At 55.9% G+C, this 18,997-nt stretch overlaps 2 protein-coding genes across 12 annotated transcripts; one reads left to right on the forward strand and one right to left on the reverse strand.

Annotated features, from left to right (window-relative positions):
- Positions 1-4: 4 nt before the first annotated feature.
- On the forward strand, positions 5-3,592 carry ZDHHC12 (zinc finger DHHC-type palmitoyltransferase 12). 3 transcript variants are annotated; one of them, XM_053560634.1, is made up of 5 exons: positions 5-156; positions 1,891-2,027; positions 2,386-2,463; positions 2,659-2,825; positions 2,960-3,592. In XM_053560634.1, the coding sequence occupies exons 1-5, from the start codon at positions 57-59 to the stop codon at positions 3,279-3,281; spliced, it is 804 nt and encodes a 267-aa protein (XP_053416609.1). In that variant the 5' UTR covers positions 5-56; the 3' UTR covers positions 3,282-3,592. The 3 variants fall into 3 exon arrangements, with proteins under 3 accessions (XP_053416609.1, XP_053416615.1, XP_053416622.1); XM_053560640.1 differs by having other exon boundaries at positions 2,662-2,825; XM_053560647.1 differs by having other exon boundaries at positions 14-156; positions 1,957-2,027.
- Positions 3,534-16,316, reverse strand: PKN3 (protein kinase N3). Of its 9 annotated transcripts, none has more exons than XM_053560550.1 (23): positions 15,952-16,316; positions 14,878-14,962; positions 13,823-14,051; positions 13,491-13,636; positions 12,924-13,035; positions 12,724-12,851; positions 12,351-12,534; positions 9,222-9,368; positions 9,032-9,141; positions 8,792-8,935; positions 8,331-8,406; positions 8,080-8,248; positions 7,842-7,944; positions 7,660-7,727; positions 7,285-7,348; positions 7,056-7,147; positions 6,489-6,665; positions 5,370-5,432; positions 5,148-5,224; positions 4,549-4,691; positions 4,356-4,463; positions 4,172-4,252; positions 3,534-4,059 (listed from the first exon to the last, which is right to left on the reverse strand). In XM_053560550.1, exons 2-23 carry the CDS (start codon positions 14,890-14,892, stop codon positions 3,847-3,849), a joined length of 2,649 nt encoding a protein of 882 aa, XP_053416525.1. In that variant the 5' UTR covers positions 14,893-14,962; positions 15,952-16,316; the 3' UTR covers positions 3,534-3,846. The 9 variants fall into 9 exon arrangements, 8 of the variants coding, with proteins under 8 accessions (XP_053416525.1, XP_053416517.1, XP_053416510.1 ...); XM_053560542.1 differs by having other exon boundaries at positions 14,878-14,967; XM_053560535.1 differs by having other exon boundaries at positions 14,878-15,011.
- Positions 16,317-18,997: the final 2,681 nt, after the last annotated feature.

Raw genomic sequence — 18,997 nt, forward strand, 5'->3', positions numbered from 1 at the left:
GCAGAGGGCCCGCCCCTCTGGGTGTTTCTTCCGGGTAGGGGCCCCGGGCCGAGGCGATGGCGCCCTGGGCGCTCCTCAGCTCTGGGGTCCTAGTGCGGACTGGGCACACCGTGCTGACCTGGGGAATCACGCTGGTGCTCTTCCTGCACGATACCGGTGAGCCGGACCCCGCGCGACCCTGGACCCACCCGATCCCGCGTGGTTCTTCAGACATTTGGGTCTCACGGGGTCCCCACCTAATCCCCAGATCCTGGGATTGACCCAATCCCTGCCTGCTCCTGAAGCCCCCTCTCCATCTATCATTCCAAGCGCCACCTGCTTCCCGTCTGATGTTCAGTTGATCCCTAATTAATCCCAGCATCTTTCTGATCACTGCCAGATGCCCTGTCCATCCCAAGACCCATCTGGTGTCCCCCAGGCCCAAGCCCCATCTTCCCTGATCCTTCCCAGAAGTTGACTCCCAACCTTCTTGTCCATGAGGATTCAAGGACTGGCATCCTGCCTACACCCTTTCCTACCCCCATAACCACTAGCTGCCCAAGTCCATAGGGGGCCTGTCTCCCATCTTCCTATGGTAGTGCTCATTCACCCACCCACCTCCATTCCCATCATTCCCCTCAGTAGCCCCCTACCCAGTGCTTTACCTGCCCACCTCAATGTTCCAGCCTCAGGACTGGGAGCCCTTCTCACTTTCCCCTCAAGATCTTATATCTCTCCCAGGTCCCCCCATTAAAGGACACCGTCTCAAAAAGCCCATTCCTTCTCTGCTCCCCTTTACAACCAAGGGGCACCAGAGTTGTCCATACTCGGCCAATGCTCCCTCATTTCCCACCACCCCCCACCTCCCCAGAATCCTCAGTCGCTCCCTTGGGCTTAAAGTGGATGCTTCCTGACCTGGGCCCCCCATCATGTCTCCCACCAACTCCACCCTCCTGTCTATCTTGGGCATTTCAGACATGGCCAGTCTCCCTGCTGGAGAGCCAGAGATCCAGGACCCCTCCTCTCTCTTGCCCATGTCCAGTCAGGTCTGGCCTCTTCCGCCTCCTTTTCCTCTCCCTGCCAGGCCTTGTTCAGCCACCCTCTTTTCCCTCTTTGCCAGACTACCACCAGGCTTCCCCTCTGATCCATCTTTTCTTTTTTTTTTTGAGACAGAGCCTCAAGCTGTTGCCCTGGATAGAGTACTATGGCATCGTAGCTCACAGCAACCTCAAACTCCTGGGCTCAAGCGAGTCTCCTGTCTCCACCTCCCAAGTAGCTGGGACTACAGGCTATTTTTTTTTTTTTTTTGGTTGCAGCTGTTATTGTTGTTTGGTGGGCCCGGGCTGGATTCAAACTCGCCAGCTCAGGTGTATGCGGCTGGCGCCTTAGCCACTTGAGCCACAGGCGCCGAGCCTGATCCATATCTTCTACAGCAGAGGGCTTTTAGAAAACAGATCTTGGGCGGCGCCTGTGGCTCAGTGAGTAGGGCGCCGGCCCCATATGCCGAGGGTAGCGGGTTCAAACCCAGCCCCGGCCAAACTGCAACAACAAAAAAAAATAGCCGGGCGTTGTGGCAGGCGCCTGTAGTCCCAGCTGCTCGGGAGGCTGAGGCAAGAGAATCACGTAAGCCCAAGAGTTAGAGGTTGCTGTGAGCCGTGTGACGCCACGGCACTCTACCCGAGGGCGGTACAGTGAGACTCTGTCTCTACAAAAAAACCCAAAAAAACAGATCTTGCCCTATAACCTTCCATGGTTCCCTATCACCCTCCAAAGTGCAGATGAACTGCTGGCCACCCATGGAACCCCATCTCTAGGCCTTTGCTTTGCCAGAAACCCATTTCCCCACCACCCCAGCCCCACCTCCTGTTCTGCCCCGGGCCCAGCCTCACTATCCTCCTCTGGTCTCTCCAGAGCTGCGGCAATGGGAAGAGCAGGGGGAGCTGTTCCTGCCTCTCACCTTCCTGCTCCTGGTGCTAGGCTCTTTGCTGCTCTACCTGGCTGTGTCACTTATGGACCCAGGATATGTGAACGTTCAGCCCCAGCCCCAGGTAACCAGGGCTCTTACGGGACTGTACCCCTTCTCCTGCCAGCATGAACTCAAGGCCCTAGTAACAGTCTCCATGGCAGGACTTGTGCTACACATTCTTGGGGGACATCTCAGTGAATCCTCTTGCCAGCCCTATGATGAGGAAACCACCAAGGCCCAGAGAAGGGAAGCTACTTGCAAACGTTACACAGCTCAGTCCAGGGCACTCTTTCCAATCCTACCCCCAAACCTTCATTCTGGATGGGATGGGCCCCATGCAAACTCTCCACACCCAGGAGTAAATTGGCCCCAAGGAAGAGGCCCACCGGTGTCATTTGCCTCCCAGGGACCCCATCTTATACCCTGTCCCTCATTTTCAGGAGGACCCTAAGGAGGAACAGATGGCCATGGTTCCTCAGGCCATCCCACTGCGGCGCTGCAGATACTGCCTGGTGTTGGTAGGTGATGCAAGGACCCCTGTGGGAGGAGTCAGGGCAAAGTGGAGACTCCCTGACCTCCTGCCCCAGTGCTCTGCCCTCACACCTCCTCTAAGGCCTCCCAGATTCAGGCCCTGACCCCTAGCCCTCTCCTCCCCTCAGTAGTGGGCCCAAAGGGGGCCAGTGTTGAACTCCAACTCCCGTCTATACTTACAGCAGCCCCTGCGGGCCCGGCACTGCCGTGAGTGCCGACGCTGTGTCCGCCGCTATGACCACCACTGTCCCTGGATGGAGAACTGCGTGGGGGAGCGCAACCACCCGCTCTTTGTGGTCTACCTGGCGCTGCAGCTGGTGGTGCTTCTGTGGGGCCTCTACTTGGCATGGTAGGTGCCACTTGGGGGAAGGCAGGCAGTGTGCACCCGTGTGTGTAACAGAGCCAGGGCTCCTTGGGGCCTGGCACAAGGAGGGAAGGGCTCCCCTGGCCTCCCCCAGCTCCGGGTCCCTGTCCATCCCACAGGTCAGGCCTCCGGTTCTTCCAGCCCTGGGGGCTGTGGCTGCGGTCCAGTGGGCTCCTATTCATCACCTTCCTGCTGCTGTCTCTCTTTGCACTGGTTGCTGGCCTGCTCCTGGCCTCACACCTCTACCTGGCGGCCAGCAACACCACAACCTGGGAGTTCATCTCCTCATACCGCATAGCCTACCTCCGCCAATGCTCCAGCAACCCCTTTGACCGTGGCCTGACCCGCAACCTGGCCCACTTCTTCTGTGGATGGCCCTCGGGGTCCTGGGAGACCCTCTGGGCTGAGGATGAAGAGGAGAGCAGCAGCCAGGCTATTTAGGCTTACTGGGGACAGGGCGGCTATCTTGTGCCTACAAACCAGAGGGGCTCTACCTGCTGAGTCAGCCCTCGGGGACCTGGGGCAGCTCACTCCTGCCCTTCTCCTGGGCCTCTTAAAGCAGGCTTTAAGACAGAATCCCTGCCTCAGGGGGCAGCTCTACCTTCAAAAGGAAGAAGGGAAGAGGACCTGTAGGGAACACAGGCCCAAACAGACCCTGTGCTCCCAGATGCCCCAGGCCAGGATGCCTCCAAGCACAGTTTTCAAGTTTAATCATACATAAAACAAGTCAAGTATTAAAAAGAAAAACCAAACCACTCCTCACTGTGGCATCCTTGCTGGTCTGGGTCTAGCTGGGAGGCAGGGAAAGGGTGGGCAGAAAGAAACAGTGACATGCTTCTCCAAGTGACACTGAGCAAAGCCTCCAACAGCAACCTCATGGCTGCCACCACAAGTCCCAAGGGCTCAGAAATGCCAGGCAAGGCCTGGGCCTCCATGCAGGGCACACAAGCGGGTGAGCACGGGGTTTAACCATCTGGGCAGGGGGCAGAGGTGCCAGGAGTATCTCTCAGGGCTCCAGGAATTGCTCTGACACGAAGTCAAAGTCCTGGAAGGCAGCCTGCTGGCGGGCACTGAGGGGGCTGCAGGGTGCAGGTGGGGTCAGGGCAGGCGGCAGCCCAGTGAACTCGCCCTCGAAGTATCGCAGGTCTGCAGGGCCACAAAGCACCGGCACAAAGGGGGGCCGGACAGTGCGGGCAAGCAGGGCTTCCCAGTCAGTGGTCTAGAGGTAAGGGCAGAGGTGCCTGAGACTGCAGGAACAGCAGTCCCCCAGGGTCACACAGTGCTGCCCACCTTGCTAGGTGCTGGGGATCACAGCTACCCCAGCCACTCACCCTGAAGAATGGCTGGACCTTGATCTCCTCAGCATCCTGCTCACCTGCCCCCAGCCGCTTCTCTGGGCACTTATGGAGGAGCTGGGCAAAAGGACAGGTGTCCAATGGGGCATCCAGCCCCAGACACTGCCTACCCGCCAGGGACCCCAAGCACAGGAGGCAGAGGCACCCCTAAAACACTCACCTTCTGAATGAGCTCAAGCCCCTGCACGGACAGAAAGTGGGGGTATGGGGCATCTGCGTTGATGATGCAGTCAAACACCTCCTCCTCAGTGTCCCCTGGGAAGGGGCACTGTGGAGATAGAGGCTCAACAGACAGGGTGCCTGGGCCACCACCACCACCCACCAGGGCCCTGGCAGCCCACTTCAGCACGCACCTCGCCTACCAGCATCTCATAGAGCAGCACACCCAGCCCCCACCAGTCCACAGCCCGCGTGTACGCCTCCTGGGTCAACACCTCTGGGGCCAGGAACTCTGGGGTGCCACAGAAGGTGCTTGTCCGGTCCCCAAAGCCAATCCCTGCAAATCAACACACATACAATGCGGTGTGTCCCATTCAACCTGTGCAATTGAAAGAACCAATAGCCAACCAGGAGGATTCTAGGAACCCAAACTTGCCCAGTGCTGCCTGGTACCTGAAGAGCTGGAAATGATTACAATGCCATGTGACTGCATGAGGAGACAGAGTCTTGGCCACACTCACATGGTCCCACAGAGGGCAGGACCAATGCCCAGACCTGACCAGAGACTTTCCCTCTGGCCAATTGTAGGCTAGGGCTCTTTGAGAGCCTCTAGGGCCAGGAAGGAGAAGCCAGTGTGGCCAGCTGTCCCCTAGAACAAGGGCTGGGGTGGGAGGGTACCAGGGCATCCATAGATGGGCAGAAGATTTCTTGGAAGATTCCACCTGCCCACCACCTGCCAGCCTTGGTTGGGTAGGTGATGCTGGAGGATATGATCCTGACAGGTGACCCCCACCTTCCTTGCATAGCCCAAAATCTGCAATCTTCAGGAATCCCTGGGCATCTAGCAGAAGATTATCCAACTTCAGGTCCCTGAGTGAGAGGGGAGTGCATCACAGCGGCTGAGAAGGGCTAAGACCCAGGGAACAGCCACTGCCCCCAGAGCAGCCCAGGAAGAGGGTAGCATCTGCCCCTTTCCCACCCCACCTTCCCCATGGACCCCTGAGCCAAAAGCTACCTGTAAATGATCTTCTTCTCATGTAAGAACTGGAGCCCCAGGACCACACAGGCCAGGTAGAAGCTGTAGGGGTGGCATATGGGTAAATTCAGGCCCAGTATAGGCACAAGGAAGACATGGCCCGGAGACATCTGGATGTCCTACCCAGAGTGACATGTGGGCAAGAGACTGTGACAAACATTATGCCTGGAGCTGGGGGACTCATTCAGTCAACAGTCCAAGGTGGTCCTAAGATTGCAGAGCACTCAAACCCTATCCTTCCTGGGTTCTTACCCAGTGTCCTGCACCCCTTCCTTCCCGGGCATCCTCCCATTACCCTGCAGCTGACATTCATTACGCCTATTTTGCAGATGAGGATCTGAGACTCCACATAAGTGACCTAACAGATGTGGTCACACAGCCAAAGGTAGGGATGGGCTCAGTGGCTAGGGTGCTGGCCACATACACGGGGGCTGGTGGGTTCAAACAATGCTAAAAACAACAATAACAAATACAACCAAAAGATAGCCGGGCATTGTGGCAGGTGCCTGTAGTCCCAGCTACTCGGGAGGCTGAGGCAAGAGAATCGCTTAAGCCCAAGAATTTGAGGTTGCTGTGAGCTGTGATGCCACAGCACTCTACTGAGGTACTCTACTGACGGTGACATGGTGAGACTGTCTCAAAAACAAAAACAGGGGTGGCGCCTGTGGCTCAAGGAGTAGGGCGCTGGTCCCATATGCCGGAGGTGGCGGGTTCAAACCCAGCCCTGGCCAAAAACCACAAATAAATAAATAAATAAATAAAGCCTTGAAAATGTTTAAAAAAAAAAAAAAAACAGGGATGATGCCAGTTTAGGTCTAACTCTAAAGCCCTCCAGAATAACTCTAAGAGGCCCTCTTATAAATTCTCCTCTCATCTATGCACCAACTATGGGAAATGGTTATTATAAGCCTAATGCACAGCCTCATAAACAGAGGCCCAGGGCACAAATGCTGTCAGGCTGACCAGGATGTGAACCAAGGTCTCTCTGACTGTGACTCCTCTGCTGACGGGCACCCTGGAGGAAGCAGGATGAAGGGAGCACTGTAGGGAACCAGGGGAAGTTTGCTGGAAGAGGCGGGCTGGGGAATGGGAACCCACCAGGCCTGGGGCTCAGGGAAGACGTCCTCATGGATCTGCATCATGAGGTCACCACCAGACACAAACTCAGTCACAAAGCAGGCATGGCTAGGGGTCTGGAAGCAGGCGAGAAGGGAGAGCAGGAAGGGATGCCCCGTGCGACCCACAGTCTCCAGGATCCGCTTCTCGCAGTACAGGCTGCAGGGGAGGGTGGGGGTCTTGGAGGGAAGGAAAGCCTCCCCCAGCTGTACCCTGCTTAGTTGGGCCCTCAAAGTGCTCAGGGGGTAGAGCTAGTTTCTATATATCAAGGGCTCACGTGGGTCATTGAACCTAATCTCCCCACTTTACAGAAGAACAAACTGAGGTGCAGAGAGAAGAGGAAACCTGTCCAAGGGCACATAGTTAGCTATACGCACCAACAAGGGAATGCAGCAGGCCTGGCTGGCCCCACAGGGTTACCTTTCCAAAGCCCTAGGGGCCTTCATCTGCCTTCTGGGTGATCAAACCCCAGGCTAGCCATCTGGGGCAACTTCTGGGGTCAAGGGCCAAGGGCCCACGTGCCTGAAGCCCGTGAGCCCCATTACACACCTCTCTACCTCGTCCCGGCTGAGAACCTCCTGTTTCTTCAATGCCTTGATGGCGTAGTATTTCCCTGTCCCCTTAAACTGGACCAGGAGGACCTGGGTATCAGGGAGAGGGTGGGCTCTAGGTGGTCCACACAGGGGCCTTAACTTCCCCACTTGCACACATTAACCAGTATCCTCCTGGTTAATGTGCTAGGGCTCCCCATCCCACCACACACTCCTCAGCCCACTACCTTCCCAAAGTGTCCCCGGCCAAGCACAGCCACGCAGCGGAAGTCTTGAAGTCGGGGTGGTTTCCTGCAAGAGAGAGGGCACAGGAAGCCCCCAGGACAAGGGCTGGGTCTCCGCCCAGAGCCATTCCAAGCCCTCCATGCCCAGTCTCAGGCTGTCCACCTATAGGGCTGGAGGAAGGGCCTGCAGTGAGCACTCCTAGAGGAGTGGACCCCTGGGGTCTGCCACACCGCTGGGCTAGGTAATGTGGGTATAGCAAGTAAGACCCTGGGAGCCAGCATACACACAAGGAGCCACAGAGCAGTGCAAGGATGGGGACACCAACACTCAGGTGAGCAGATGAAAGTCTCCAATATACTGCACTCTGGGCAGGGTACCTGCTAGGGGAGACTGGTGGCGATGGTCCAAGTACAGTCCTGGGCTCCATGTGGGGGCGTTTGGTGCGCTGTGAGGGCAGAGGGGCTTAGGGCAGGGCTAGGTGGCCTCCCCACTTTCCTTCCAGGCTTGCCAGCCCCTCCCGGATAGCCCCCAAGGCCCACGAGCCCCACGAGCCCCTCACCGGGGTCTCCTCAGGGGTGGGCTCCTGGGACAGGTAGAGGCGTGGGGGCTTCGGTGGGGGCTTCATCTCCTCTGCCAAGAGGCTCTTCTTGGGCAAGAAATTACTGTGGGGAGGAAGCAGACATATGGCCCAGCACAGGCAGATAGCTGGAGGGACAGACACACAACTGTGGGAGACAGACAGACAGACACCTACTGAACTTGGAGAAGCATGCAGGCTGGGCGAGGCACCTCCTCACCTGGGGGAAGCAGGTTTGAATGCCCCCTGGGGTGTGGTCAGGGTCTGAGGACACCCTTTGGGAGGACTGATTGTGCTTGGGGAGCTGCAGGGGGGCAGCAGGCTCATGACCAAGCGTCCCCAGGCCGCCATGCTGAGGTTCATCTGGGAAGCCCTCAGGAAGTCCTGGCCTGGGAGCAAAGGGGGAGCTCAGTCCGGCCCCCTGGGGGCCAAGCCCTGCTCCCTGCCCACAGAGCCCCACATCCTCCACACCTCTGCGTTTAGAGAAAATGCGCTTCTGCCTCTGTAGCCGGGGCCGTCTCTCAATGACAGGATCACAGAAGGTCACCTGCAGGAACAGAGGTAGGATTGAAATCTAGTCCCCTCCCACCCCATCTGCCATGGCATCTCCTCTGCCCCAAGAGTTCCCAGTGTCAACATATGCAGGAACCAGAAAAAGGGCTTCAATATCCTCACTGGTACTAGAGGAAAAACTGAGGCCCAGAGAAGAGAAGCACTTGTCCAGGGTCACACCTGAAGCAGGGCACAGTTAAGACGAGGACACAGGCCTACAGATGTGGCCCCCTAAGGGCAAGAGCACTGGGAGTCCTTATTCCTAGAGACCACCTCTCTCTGGTCCACAATCTATGCAAGGCAGGTCAGTCCCGAAGGCTGATCCGCTTTGTATAGACACCCAGGGGCCCACCAGGTCAGAAGATAGGGGCAGTGAGCACCTGGGTGAAGAGACGCCCCTGTGGCACCAGGCTGAGGGACAGTTGGTGACAGGCATTGTCTAGGAAGTCCTCAAGCCTCAGGAAGGCCACGCCACACAGCTGCCGCCAGTCCCGCCAGTGCACCCCGATCTCTAGCTCACGGGCCTACACAAGGGAGGCCAGGCTCATGACTAAACCCTGAACTGGGCAGCTCCACCCCAAGTCCCAAGGTCAACCCAAATACACAAAGGCCAGCCTTACTCGCTCCAGCGTGATGACGAAGGTCTGATCCCAGGCTTGCTCGCCCATCCGCCCCCAGCCTGTCTGGCCCACAATGCGGTTGTCCACCTTCAGCACAGCCAGCACCTCACCTGCAGGGCCAGAGCTAGGGATCAGAACAGGCCTAAGGCAGAAGTCCCCTGTACCCCACAACAGCTCCTTCCCCACTCACAGCCCAGCTCGCCTCCACCACGCTGTTGCTTGGCCCTGGTACGAAGCCAGCCCTCAGAAGGGCTGCCAGCCAGTGCAGCCACCGGAGAACGTCCAGGCACAGCGGTCAGTAGCTGCTCACAGCCCTGGAGGTGAACCTGTAGGGTCCCTGTGGCGGAGTGAGGGTAGGGGGCATTGTCAGCTGCCATCTTCCCCCTGCCACCACCAATGTGCCCTGACACCCTAGGAAGGCCACTCTCTCCAGAAGTGGCCGAATCCAGATCCTACCCACATTAAGCCATGGAAGCCCCTAATATCCTCAGGCAGAACAAGTGGCTTTGCCCTCCATATGTGAGGGCAGCAGGAACACAGGTGAAGAGCAGGGCCTAGACACTGGCCAGGCTGCACGTGACAGAATCCTGTCTAGGGCATGGGTCCAAGACATCACCAAGGCAGGGATAAGAGTTTGGGGCAGGTTTATATAAATATATTTTTTCCTCAATAAAAAAAAAAAAGAGTTTGGGGCAGGGATCAGGAAACCCTGCTACCTGGGCCTCAGTTTCTCTATCTGAACAATGAAGGTTAAGTCCCAACTCTGCCTCTTCCCTCAATAATCAAGAAACACATTTTGCCAACTGAGTAAGTTCATTCTTAGGTTCATTAGAGTTTTGTCTCTCAAAAGGTAGAGGAAGCAGTGGGAATCTAGATGCTTTTGAGGATATAAAGAGGGCCCAAGAGCACTGTTTAGAGAGTCCAGGCCTGGGGGCTACATTCAGAGAAACCTTATAGACAAAGGCAAGTGTTCAGGGTGGGAAGATCTTGGAAAGACTAACTCAAGGAACTGGGGCGTTTAGCCAGGAGCTAGGATAAGGTGGCCCCAAGTAGGTGAATTCCTTTTAACAAGCTGTTCCCTCTGCCTTCCCCAAATTGTCTGTAAGTTCTTCAAGGGCAAGCTCAGATACCACTTCCTTTATTCACTGATTTCTCAAGACCAGGAAAAGGGACCCAATCCAGCCCCTGTACTTCCCTTCCTCTTCTCAGCCCTGTGACAGAAGAATGGGGCCCATCTGCCCCGCACCAGAGCCCCATGCAGGCAGCTGCTGGCTCCTCCAGCTCACACCATAGCTCAGGTGGGAATGGGGCTTCAAAGTCCATGTTCTCGGATTATGTGTTTTTTGGTTTTTGTCTTTTTTTTAGACAGAGTCTCACTATGTCGCCCTCTATAGAGTGTGGTGGCATCACAGCTCACAGCAACCTCAAACTCTTGGGCTTAGGCTCAGCGTCTGTAGCTCAAGCAGCTAAGGAGCCAGCCACACATACCACAGTTGGCGGGTTCGTATCCAGCCTGGGCCTGCCAAACAACAATGACAACTACAACTAAAAAATAGCCGGGCATTGTGGCAGGAGCCTGTAGTTCCACCTACTTGGGAGGCAAGAGAATCACTTAAGCCCAGGAGTTGGAGGTTGCTGTGGCACTCTACCCAGGGTGACAGCTTGAGGCTCTGCCTAAAAAAAAAAAAAAAAAAAAAAAAAACTCTTGGGCTTAAGTGATTCTCTTGCCTCAGCCTTCTAAGAAGCTGGGACTACAGGTGCCCGCCACAATGCCCGGTACAGATTATGTGCTTTTTTGGTTTCTTTTTTTTTTTTTTTTTGTAGAGACAGAGTCTCACTGTACCGCCCTCGGATAGAGTGCCGTGGCGTCACACAGCTCACAGCAACCTCTAATTCCTGGGCTTACGCAATTCTCTTGCCTCAGCCTCCCGAGCAGCTGGGACCGCAGGCGCCCGCCACAACGCCCGGCTATTTTTTTGTTGCAGTTTGGCCAGGGCTGGGTTTGAACCCGCCACCCTCGGCATATGGGGCCGGCGCCCTACTCACTGAGCCACAGGCGCAGCCCGTTTTTATTTTTCTTGAGACAGAGTCTCACTATGTCACCCTTGGTAGAGTGCCGTGGTGTCACACCTCACAGCAACCTCAAACTCTTGGGCTTAAGCAATTCTCCTGCCTCAGCCTCCCGAGTAGCTGGAACTACAGGTGCCCGCCACAATGCCTGGCTATTTTTTGGTTACAGTTGTCAGTGTTGTTTTAATAGACCCAGGCTGGGCTCGAACCCGCCAGCCTCAGTGCATGTGGCTGGTGCCATAACCACTGTGCTACAGGTGCCAAGCCCAGATTATGTGTTGATTGCCACAAGAAGACATTATCTTAGCACAAGATAAGAAAGGACTAGGTGGCGCCTGTGGCTCAGTGGGTGGGGCGCTGGCCCCATATACCAAGGGTGGCGGGTTCAGACCTGGCCCCGGCCAAACCGCAACAAAAAAAAATAGCCGGGCGTTGTGGCGGGCGCCTGTAGTCCCAGCTACCCGGGAGGCTGAGGCAAGAGAATTGCCTAAGCCCAGGAGTTGGAGTTGCTGTGAGCTGAGACGCCACAGTACTCCACCAAGGGTGATAAAGTGAGACTCTGTCTCTACAAAAAAAAAAAAGATAAGAAAGGACTTTCTGTTTTTTTTTTATTTTTTATTTTTTTGTAGAGACAGAGTCTCACTTTATGGCCCTCGGTAGAGTGCCGTGGCCTCACACAGCTCACAGCAACCTCCAACTCCTGGGCTTAAGCGATTCTCTTGCCTCAGCCTCCCGAGTAGCTGGGACTACAGGCGCCCGCCACAACGCCCGGCTATTTTTTGGTTGCAGTTTGGCCGGGGCCGGGTTTGAACCCGCCACCCTCGGTATATGGGGCCGGCACCTTACCAACTGAGCCACAGGCGCCGCCCAAGAAAGGACTTTCTAATAGTCCAGGCTACCAAGAACTGGGTACCAAGGCCTCCAGGCCTGTGGGCCTCCTAACACTAGTGCCTGAAGCATTATTAGTTGTTTAAAAAATAGCTACACTGTCCCAGTGCAGACTCTGGCAGGCACTCTACCTGAGTGCTTCATTTGCAACAAGGCACTGTACTTTTCTAGCAATCCTGCAAGGGAGGTGGCTTTTATCAACCCCATTTTATAGATGGATAAACTGACATTCAGAGAGAAGATATCAGTTGCCTGAGGTCACACAGCTAGTGGGTGATTCCCTGAAGTGTTTCCCCACTGTGCTTCTGGGTCCTCCCCAAAAAGGAAAGAGAGCTCTGAAGTGGGTGGGACTCCTGTTTACCTGTCAGAGCGATGGGCTTCACAAGTGTCCCCGAAGGTAGGGTGCTCCTAGGCACAGCAGTCTGCAGCTCCCGGGCCACTCTGCTCCGCAGAGGGTGGGCAGGAGGCAGTCCTTCCAGCAGCTGCTCCAACGCCAGCCGCAGGAGGTCCAGTTTCTGGGAGGACTCCTGGAGTTGGGCCTGGGCCTACAGAGGGGACTCAGGCAGGGGCAGGCCCATGGGTATGTGGGGCAGCAGTGGTCTAGGCCACCCAGAGACACCCCACTGCATGACATCTCCACAGAAAGTACCTCCCACCCTGGTAGACCCTCCTGCCAACTGCCATGAGTTGTATGGGAACAGGCAGACCCACAGAGGGGCAGCAGGGCCCCTGACCTCAGCCAACGCCTTGCGATCCTGTGTCCTCCGGCTACCGAGCAGCTTCACCACGTTCTTGGCGCCCTCGGCCACAGCAGCCTCAATGCGCAGTCGGTGCTGCAGCTCCTCAGCCAGCAGCTCAGGCCCTGGGCGGGGAGCAGGACAGCCCTTAGCCCCACCCAACCACCCCCAACACCACTGCCTTCTTAAGAACTCACCTGTCTCAGGGGACCCACTGGCCTCCAGGCTGCTGATCTTCATCCGCAGCAGGGCCACCTTCAGCTGGCTGTCCCGCAGCATCTCCTGGGCAGCCTCCAGGAGCTTCTTCTCCTGTGGCATCATGACACAGACCCCATCAGGCCGGGTCTCAGCCACAGCCTCTCCTATCAGACCAGAGTGGGGGGAAGGGGGTGCTCACAGGCTTCTCCATCAGACCAGCCAGATCTGGGCCTAAACTTCCTCTATCCAATCAGGGCTGGGCCAAGCCTTCTGTCAGACAAGGATGGGGGCTCCCACATCATACTGGGAGGTGGGGCTGGGGGCAGACTCTGCTGGACCAGCAAGGTCTTCACTGCTAGTCAGGACTTAGAGCCACACCTTCCCAGCCCAGCTGCGGGTTGGGGTGGTATTTCCCCCATCAGACTGACCTACAGGGTCAATGGCTGGGCTGTATTTCCCAGTCAGGATCAGGGCAGAGCTGCACCCCCCCCCCCCCAATATCTGAGGGCCAAGTCCCTCCCACCAGAGTAGGGGCCAGGACTATATCAGGCTGGGGAAGGCCTCACCTTGGGGGTCCCACTGGCACACGTGTAGGTCATGTTCTCAGCCCCCTGCTTCACCTTCAGCTCCACCTGCAGCTGCCTCCGCAGAGCCTCCAGATGCCGGGCCCTTGGCTGCTCTGCCCGTGGCCGGGGTCCCAAGCCTACAGGTTCTGTAGCAGGGAGAGTGCCTGTCACCTAGAGCTAAGACTCCCATGGCCTAACTCTCCCCTCCTGCCCCTCCTAGGCTATCAGCCAGGGCTCCAGGAGGAGGTTTAGGGAGGTGAGAAAGTCTGGGCATAGAAGTCAGCGCCTGTTTGGCCCACAGCCTGCTGCGCTGAGGGGTCTCAGCTCCTCACCAGCCTGGCCAGGCAGCAGGATGCGGGCGTGCAGTTCCCTCAGCTCGCCTTGCAGCTGCTCCAGCCGGTGGTTGGAGGAGCGCAGCAGCTGCTGCACGTGGCCCAGGTGGCGGCGGTCTGTGGCCACCCGCCGCAGGTTCTCCATGCCCTCCTTGATTTTCAACTCTTTCTGGATGGCACGACGAATCGCCTCTTTCTCATCCTCTGGAGGCCGCTGGCCTGGCGCAGGCTGCAGAGGGCAGGGAGGAGGCATGGGGTACAGCCCCACCAGCAGCTCCTTCTCCCCAAGACAGAGTGGGCAGAAGGACCACACCCAGGCCCCACGTACACAGGGCTTGGGAAGCATCTCTGTCCTTACAGCTCAGGATGCCTCAGCCAGACGGAAAGCCCAAGGCCACTCACCCATGCTTCTGCCCTGTGCCATTTAAAGACGGGGAAGGGGAGATCACTAGTGCTTACCTGGTGCTTACCAGGCCAGGTTCTGTTCTAAGAGCTTGGCAGGTGTCATCTCATCACTCCTCCCAGCAACCCCACCAAGTAGGAGTTACTATGCCCACTTTATAGATGAGGAAACTGAGACCCAGAGAGGTGAAGTAACTTGCTCACAGCTGAGGCACAGAGAGGCCACTATCCCTCAGGCCCAGCTTCTTCCTACCAGCCATGGGTAACCAGGCTGCTCTAAATCTGGGATGCAAAGTAAAATCTAGGAGCTAGAAAAAAGCTCAGCACTGAGAAGGGATTCACCCAATGTCACATGGAGAAGGCAGCCAGTGGCCTGTGAGGCCAGGGCTTGTTCCTGATATCCAAATGCCACAGGTGGCAAAGCAGAGTCACAGAGAGGGACTGGGGAGGTCTTGGGGTGCACGCTCCCAGCCTGGCTCTTGGGAGGAAGTACAAGTCTCTCTCACTGCCTCACCCTAGCTGGAGCCAGGAAGAAGAAAACCTCCTTCCCAGAGGCCAACATTTCAAACCAACCTAGTGCCAACAGTGACCTCAGGCCAAGGTGGCCCATGACTCCCCTCCCAACACAGACTTTTACAGGGACCCCACCTTACCTCTCTGTGTTCCATCTCCTGAGCCTAGTGGAAGTGACCCCAGCCTCAGGGACCTCCCACTTCAGTCCCAGGCTAGGTCTGCTGGCTGAGCTGTCAGAAGGCAAGGGCGAGGCTCAGGAAATCCTTTGGCGGCCCTAGGCAAGAGGGCCAAAGCCAAAGGTCTGAGCAGACAAAGATCCCATGGAGCTGGAGGCCCAGCCACAGGGGTCCTGAGTCACCCAGCCACCCGCCACAGGGTGGAGGCTTGCAGGAAATCGGAAAATGTGTACCAGCCACGGCTGGAACAGGCGCGGGTACCTCCGGAGGAAGGGGACTGGAGGGAGTAGACCCAGCCTGAGGCTGCTTAAGCAACTGGGACACTCAAGGAGTCTCTGTCTACTACACCTCACCCCACAACACACCCCATGGACCTAGAGCAGAAATGTAGGCTGGAATCACGACACACCTCCTCTCTGCTCAGCTGGGACCCTGTGTGATACACAAGTGTCCTCGCCCACTCCCACTCGCTCGGGACCAGGACACCATCTTTCTCCTCGTAACAGACACACATACACAGACTTGGCCCTCAGGGCCCGCGCACACCTACTGCCAGCTTTGGGCAGGAACCCCTTGACCCTCTCCGAATTCTGGAACACTTTGTACCCTAGGGTTCCAGCTCCAGCGCTGGGTAGGCCCCGCCTCCCACGCCTCGTGGACTTTGGGAAAGACCCCGGCCCCGAGTGTGCACACGCATCCCTCTCCCCGGGCCCCCTTTGCTTGCCCGCTAATTCCTGTCGGCCTTGGAATCCCACCAGGAAGAGCCGATTTTAGGGAACTCTGGGGCCCGCCCCGTGGAGTCAGATGTGCCGCAGGCTGGTCTGACTCGAGGCTCCGAGTCCCCTGGAGGAGGACCTGGAGTCGATCTCCAGGGCCCGTGACTGACCTAACCCGGTACTCAGGTCTGCCCTGCGAAGGTGACCCTAGGGCCCGGGCGGGGCGGGAGCCGGGAAGGATCTGGGAGGGTCTGGGGACTCCGCGAAGGAGCCTTCCCGCCCCCAAGTCCCAGCGTAGCCCGGCCATCCCGGCGCTGTTCACCTGCCGCGGAGCCCCTTCCTCCATGGCGCCGCCCCGGCCCCTCCTCTCGACCACCCGGTTCCGGAAGCCCGGGCCCCTCTGCCAGGATTTTCAAACTTGAAACTTCCCGGGAAGCGGCGCTCGAGACACGGGATCGGGCGCCCCCTTTCGAGACCCGCGTGCCCTCCGGGGACCTGAGCCCAGCGCCGCCTCTCGGACGCAACAGATCAACGCCGCAGAGCCTGGGGTCCAAGGCCCAGAGTCTACGCCGATCCAAACTTCCGCGGGATTCTGGGCCCAGTACCAGGTCTTCTACAGTCACAGTTCCCGCTCGGCGTGACACTAGCCTCTGCCCCGGGGCGGGAGCGCAGGAGGGGTAACCCCGGGCCCAAGTCCTCTAGCATTGCCCCTCCGCGGTCTCAGAGGAGCCGGTCCGGGTGGGGACAGCGCCCCCTGCCGGTTGTGGGGCCCTAGGTCACCCAATTGAGGCGCAGCCTGTGTAGTGGGTCCACTCTTGCCAAAGGCTGCCCCTCTCCCGCCGGGCCTCGACCTAGCCGCCGCCCCTAACGCGTTAGGCCTCCTCGCCCAAGTTCTTCAAATCTCTCTTGGTCTCAGATGTCGTGGGTGTAAATTGGCTATTTCCAAACTGTCATGCCTTCGGAGTGGTTGGCCCTATGTAGATAGTATTCACAAGAACGCTTACGTCTGAGAAAAGTAAAGGCTCATCCAAATTATGGTAAATTACAAATTGTGGAAGAATAAACCAAACGTCTCTCAGGCCCATCATTTAATTGGACTAAGCTTACTGCTTAGCCAGAGCCACTGTTGCCCCTTTGCGCTAAAAGGCCCATCTAAACGAAGAGAAGACATTTACACTTTGTGAAATAGCCACTATCTCAGGAAAATGATGGCCCGCATGGGGTGTGCTGGCAATGGCTTGCCCGCCTGGGTGATTCGGGTTCTTTACTGCCTACTTTATGATGGGTCATTTTAGCCACTTTCTGGGACCCTGTGCTTACCAGCACTTTGTACCTGGACTACACTGGAAGAAGCCTCCTTTTAGGGTCAGAAAGTGATGAAAGGTCAAATATTGACCCTGACTTGGAACAGGTACCCTCCAATACTCTTACTAGAGGAAGCCACATGTTTTAGTTTACATTGATCTCCTCACTCCTCACTCAGTCCACTGGAAAAAAATGAAATTGGTCAGCCATGGACAATGCTGGGTTGTCCCACAATGGGAAATCAACCAAGTGGCATCAGCTTAACCACAGGCAGCTTGGTTCTCTGAGACATGCTCAGATTTCAGAATCAAAAGCAAATGTGAGATACATCCAAGCCGTTGGATTGTTTGTGTTAACGTCTAGCCCTCAACGGCCAAGCCGTTGAGGGCTAGACGTTAACACAAACACCTGGCACATAGTAGGATATTGATTGATTGAGACAGAGACTCACTCGATTGCCCTCGGTAGAGTGCTGTGGCATCATCAGAGCTTACAGCAACCTCAAACTCCCACGCTCCAGAGATCCTCCTTGCCTCAGCCTGCCACAATGCCCAGCTTGTTTTTTTTTTTTTTAATCTATTTTTAGTAAAGATGGGGTCTCACTCTTGGATTCGAACTCCTGAGCACAAGCAATCCACCCCCTTCAGCTTCCCAGACTGCTAGGATTAAAGGGGTGAGTCACCACGCCCAGCCCATAGTAAGCTCTTTAAAATGAGGTTTATCAAGCTGCTTGAGGTGCAAGTTATTATCCATCATTTATAAGTAAAAAAGTGTCAGTGTAAAGATTGTTATTGTTATTAAATTTTAAGCCTTTTTAATTTCGTGAAGGCAAAAAAATGGAAACCTAATAAACACATGTATATGTTAAAAAAAAAAAAAGCATCAGTGTCTTACCACAACTCATCAAAAGCCCACTAATCCTTGTCCCTTTTTAGGAACTCTGCAGTGGTGCCATCAGTCCAGCCAGCTAATTAACACTTAAAAAAAATATGTACTTGATTTGATAAGTAAATGTTACTTCTAGGAGCCAAATGGGTAATCTGATCAGACAGTCTTCCATGGGAGAGGAGTGTTTACTTCTCATCTCCAGGTACATTTAGCTGGGAAGCTGAATTAGACGGTTTCCCAAGTTTTTTTGTTTTTTTAAGAGACAGTCTCATTTTGTCGCCCTCTTATAGAGTGCCATCGCGTCACAGCTCACAGCAACCTCCAGCTCTTGGGCTTAGGTGATTCTCTTTGCCTCTGCCTCCTGAGTAGCTGGGACTATAGGTGCCTGCCACAACACCTGGCTATTTTTTGTTGCAGTTTGACCAGGGCCGTGTTTGAACCCACCACCCTCGGTATATGGAGACGGCACCCTACTCACTGAACCACAGGTGCTGCCCAGTTTCCCAAGTTTGCAGAGAAGTGTTTCACTGTCTTACACTTAAGGATAGTAGTTCAATGGTAGCAAAATCATCTAATGCACCCAGGATTGGCAAACCAACAGCGAAGCAGTGTCCTGAGCTGTTGGATGAGTCTGACCAGATACCTAAATCTTATATCTGATGGTGATGATACTCCATGAGATCAGAATTCTTAGGAAAATCTAAGTTCATGTTCAACATGCAATGGATAGTGAATAGTTCAAACCAACTCTCCAGCTAGTTGGCCTTTAAGACTGTACAAAATTAGGGCTGGGTGTGGTAGCTCACGCCTGTAATCCTAGCACTCTGGGAGGCCAAGGCAGGTATATTGCCTGAGCTCACGGGTTCTAGACCAGCCTGAGGCAGAACGAGACCTCCTCACTAAAAAACACCCAGGCATTGTGACAGGCACCTGTACTCCCAGCTACTTGGGAGGCTGAGGCAAGAGAATCCCGTAAGCCCAAGTTTGAGGTTGCTGTGAGCTGTGATGCCACTGCACTCTGAGGGCAACATAGTGAGACTGTCTCAAAAAAAAATTGTCAGGCGGTGCCTGTGGCTCAAGGAGTAGGGCACCGGTCCCATATGCCAGAGGTGGTAGGTTCAAACCCAGCCCCGGCCAAAAACCAAAAAAAAAAAAAAAAAATTGTCATTTTTAAA

The sequence above is a fragment of the Nycticebus coucang genome, chromosome 2 (genome assembly GCF_027406575.1).
Source record: "Nycticebus coucang isolate mNycCou1 chromosome 2, mNycCou1.pri, whole genome shotgun sequence".
Lineage (NCBI taxonomy): Eukaryota > Metazoa > Chordata > Mammalia > Primates > Lorisidae > Nycticebus > Nycticebus coucang.

What these genes read in the sequence shown, in the direction of transcription:
- PKN3 (XM_053560550.1), bottom strand. An exon ending in TCGTCATCACGCTGGAGCGA is followed by an intron (nt 8,936 to 9,031) that starts GTAAGGCTGGCC and finishes TCCCTTGTGTAG; the next exon opens with GCCCGTGAGCTAGAGATCGG. An exon ending in CATTTTCTCTAAACGCAGAG is followed by an intron (nt 8,249 to 8,330) that starts GTGTGGAGGATG and finishes CTTTGCTCCCAG; the next exon opens with GCCAGGACTTCCTGAGGGCT.
- ZDHHC12 (XM_053560634.1), top strand. Translation starts at nt 57, where the DNA reads ATGGCGCCCTGGGCGCTCCTCAGCTCTGGGGTCCTAGTGCGGACTGGG. An exon ending in GCAGATACTGCCTGGTGTTG is followed by an intron (nt 2,464 to 2,658) that starts GTAGGTGATGCA and finishes CTATACTTACAG; the next exon opens with CAGCCCCTGCGGGCCCGGCA. An exon ending in TGGGGCCTCTACTTGGCATG is followed by an intron (nt 2,826 to 2,959) that starts GTAGGTGCCACT and finishes TCCATCCCACAG; the next exon opens with GTCAGGCCTCCGGTTCTTCC.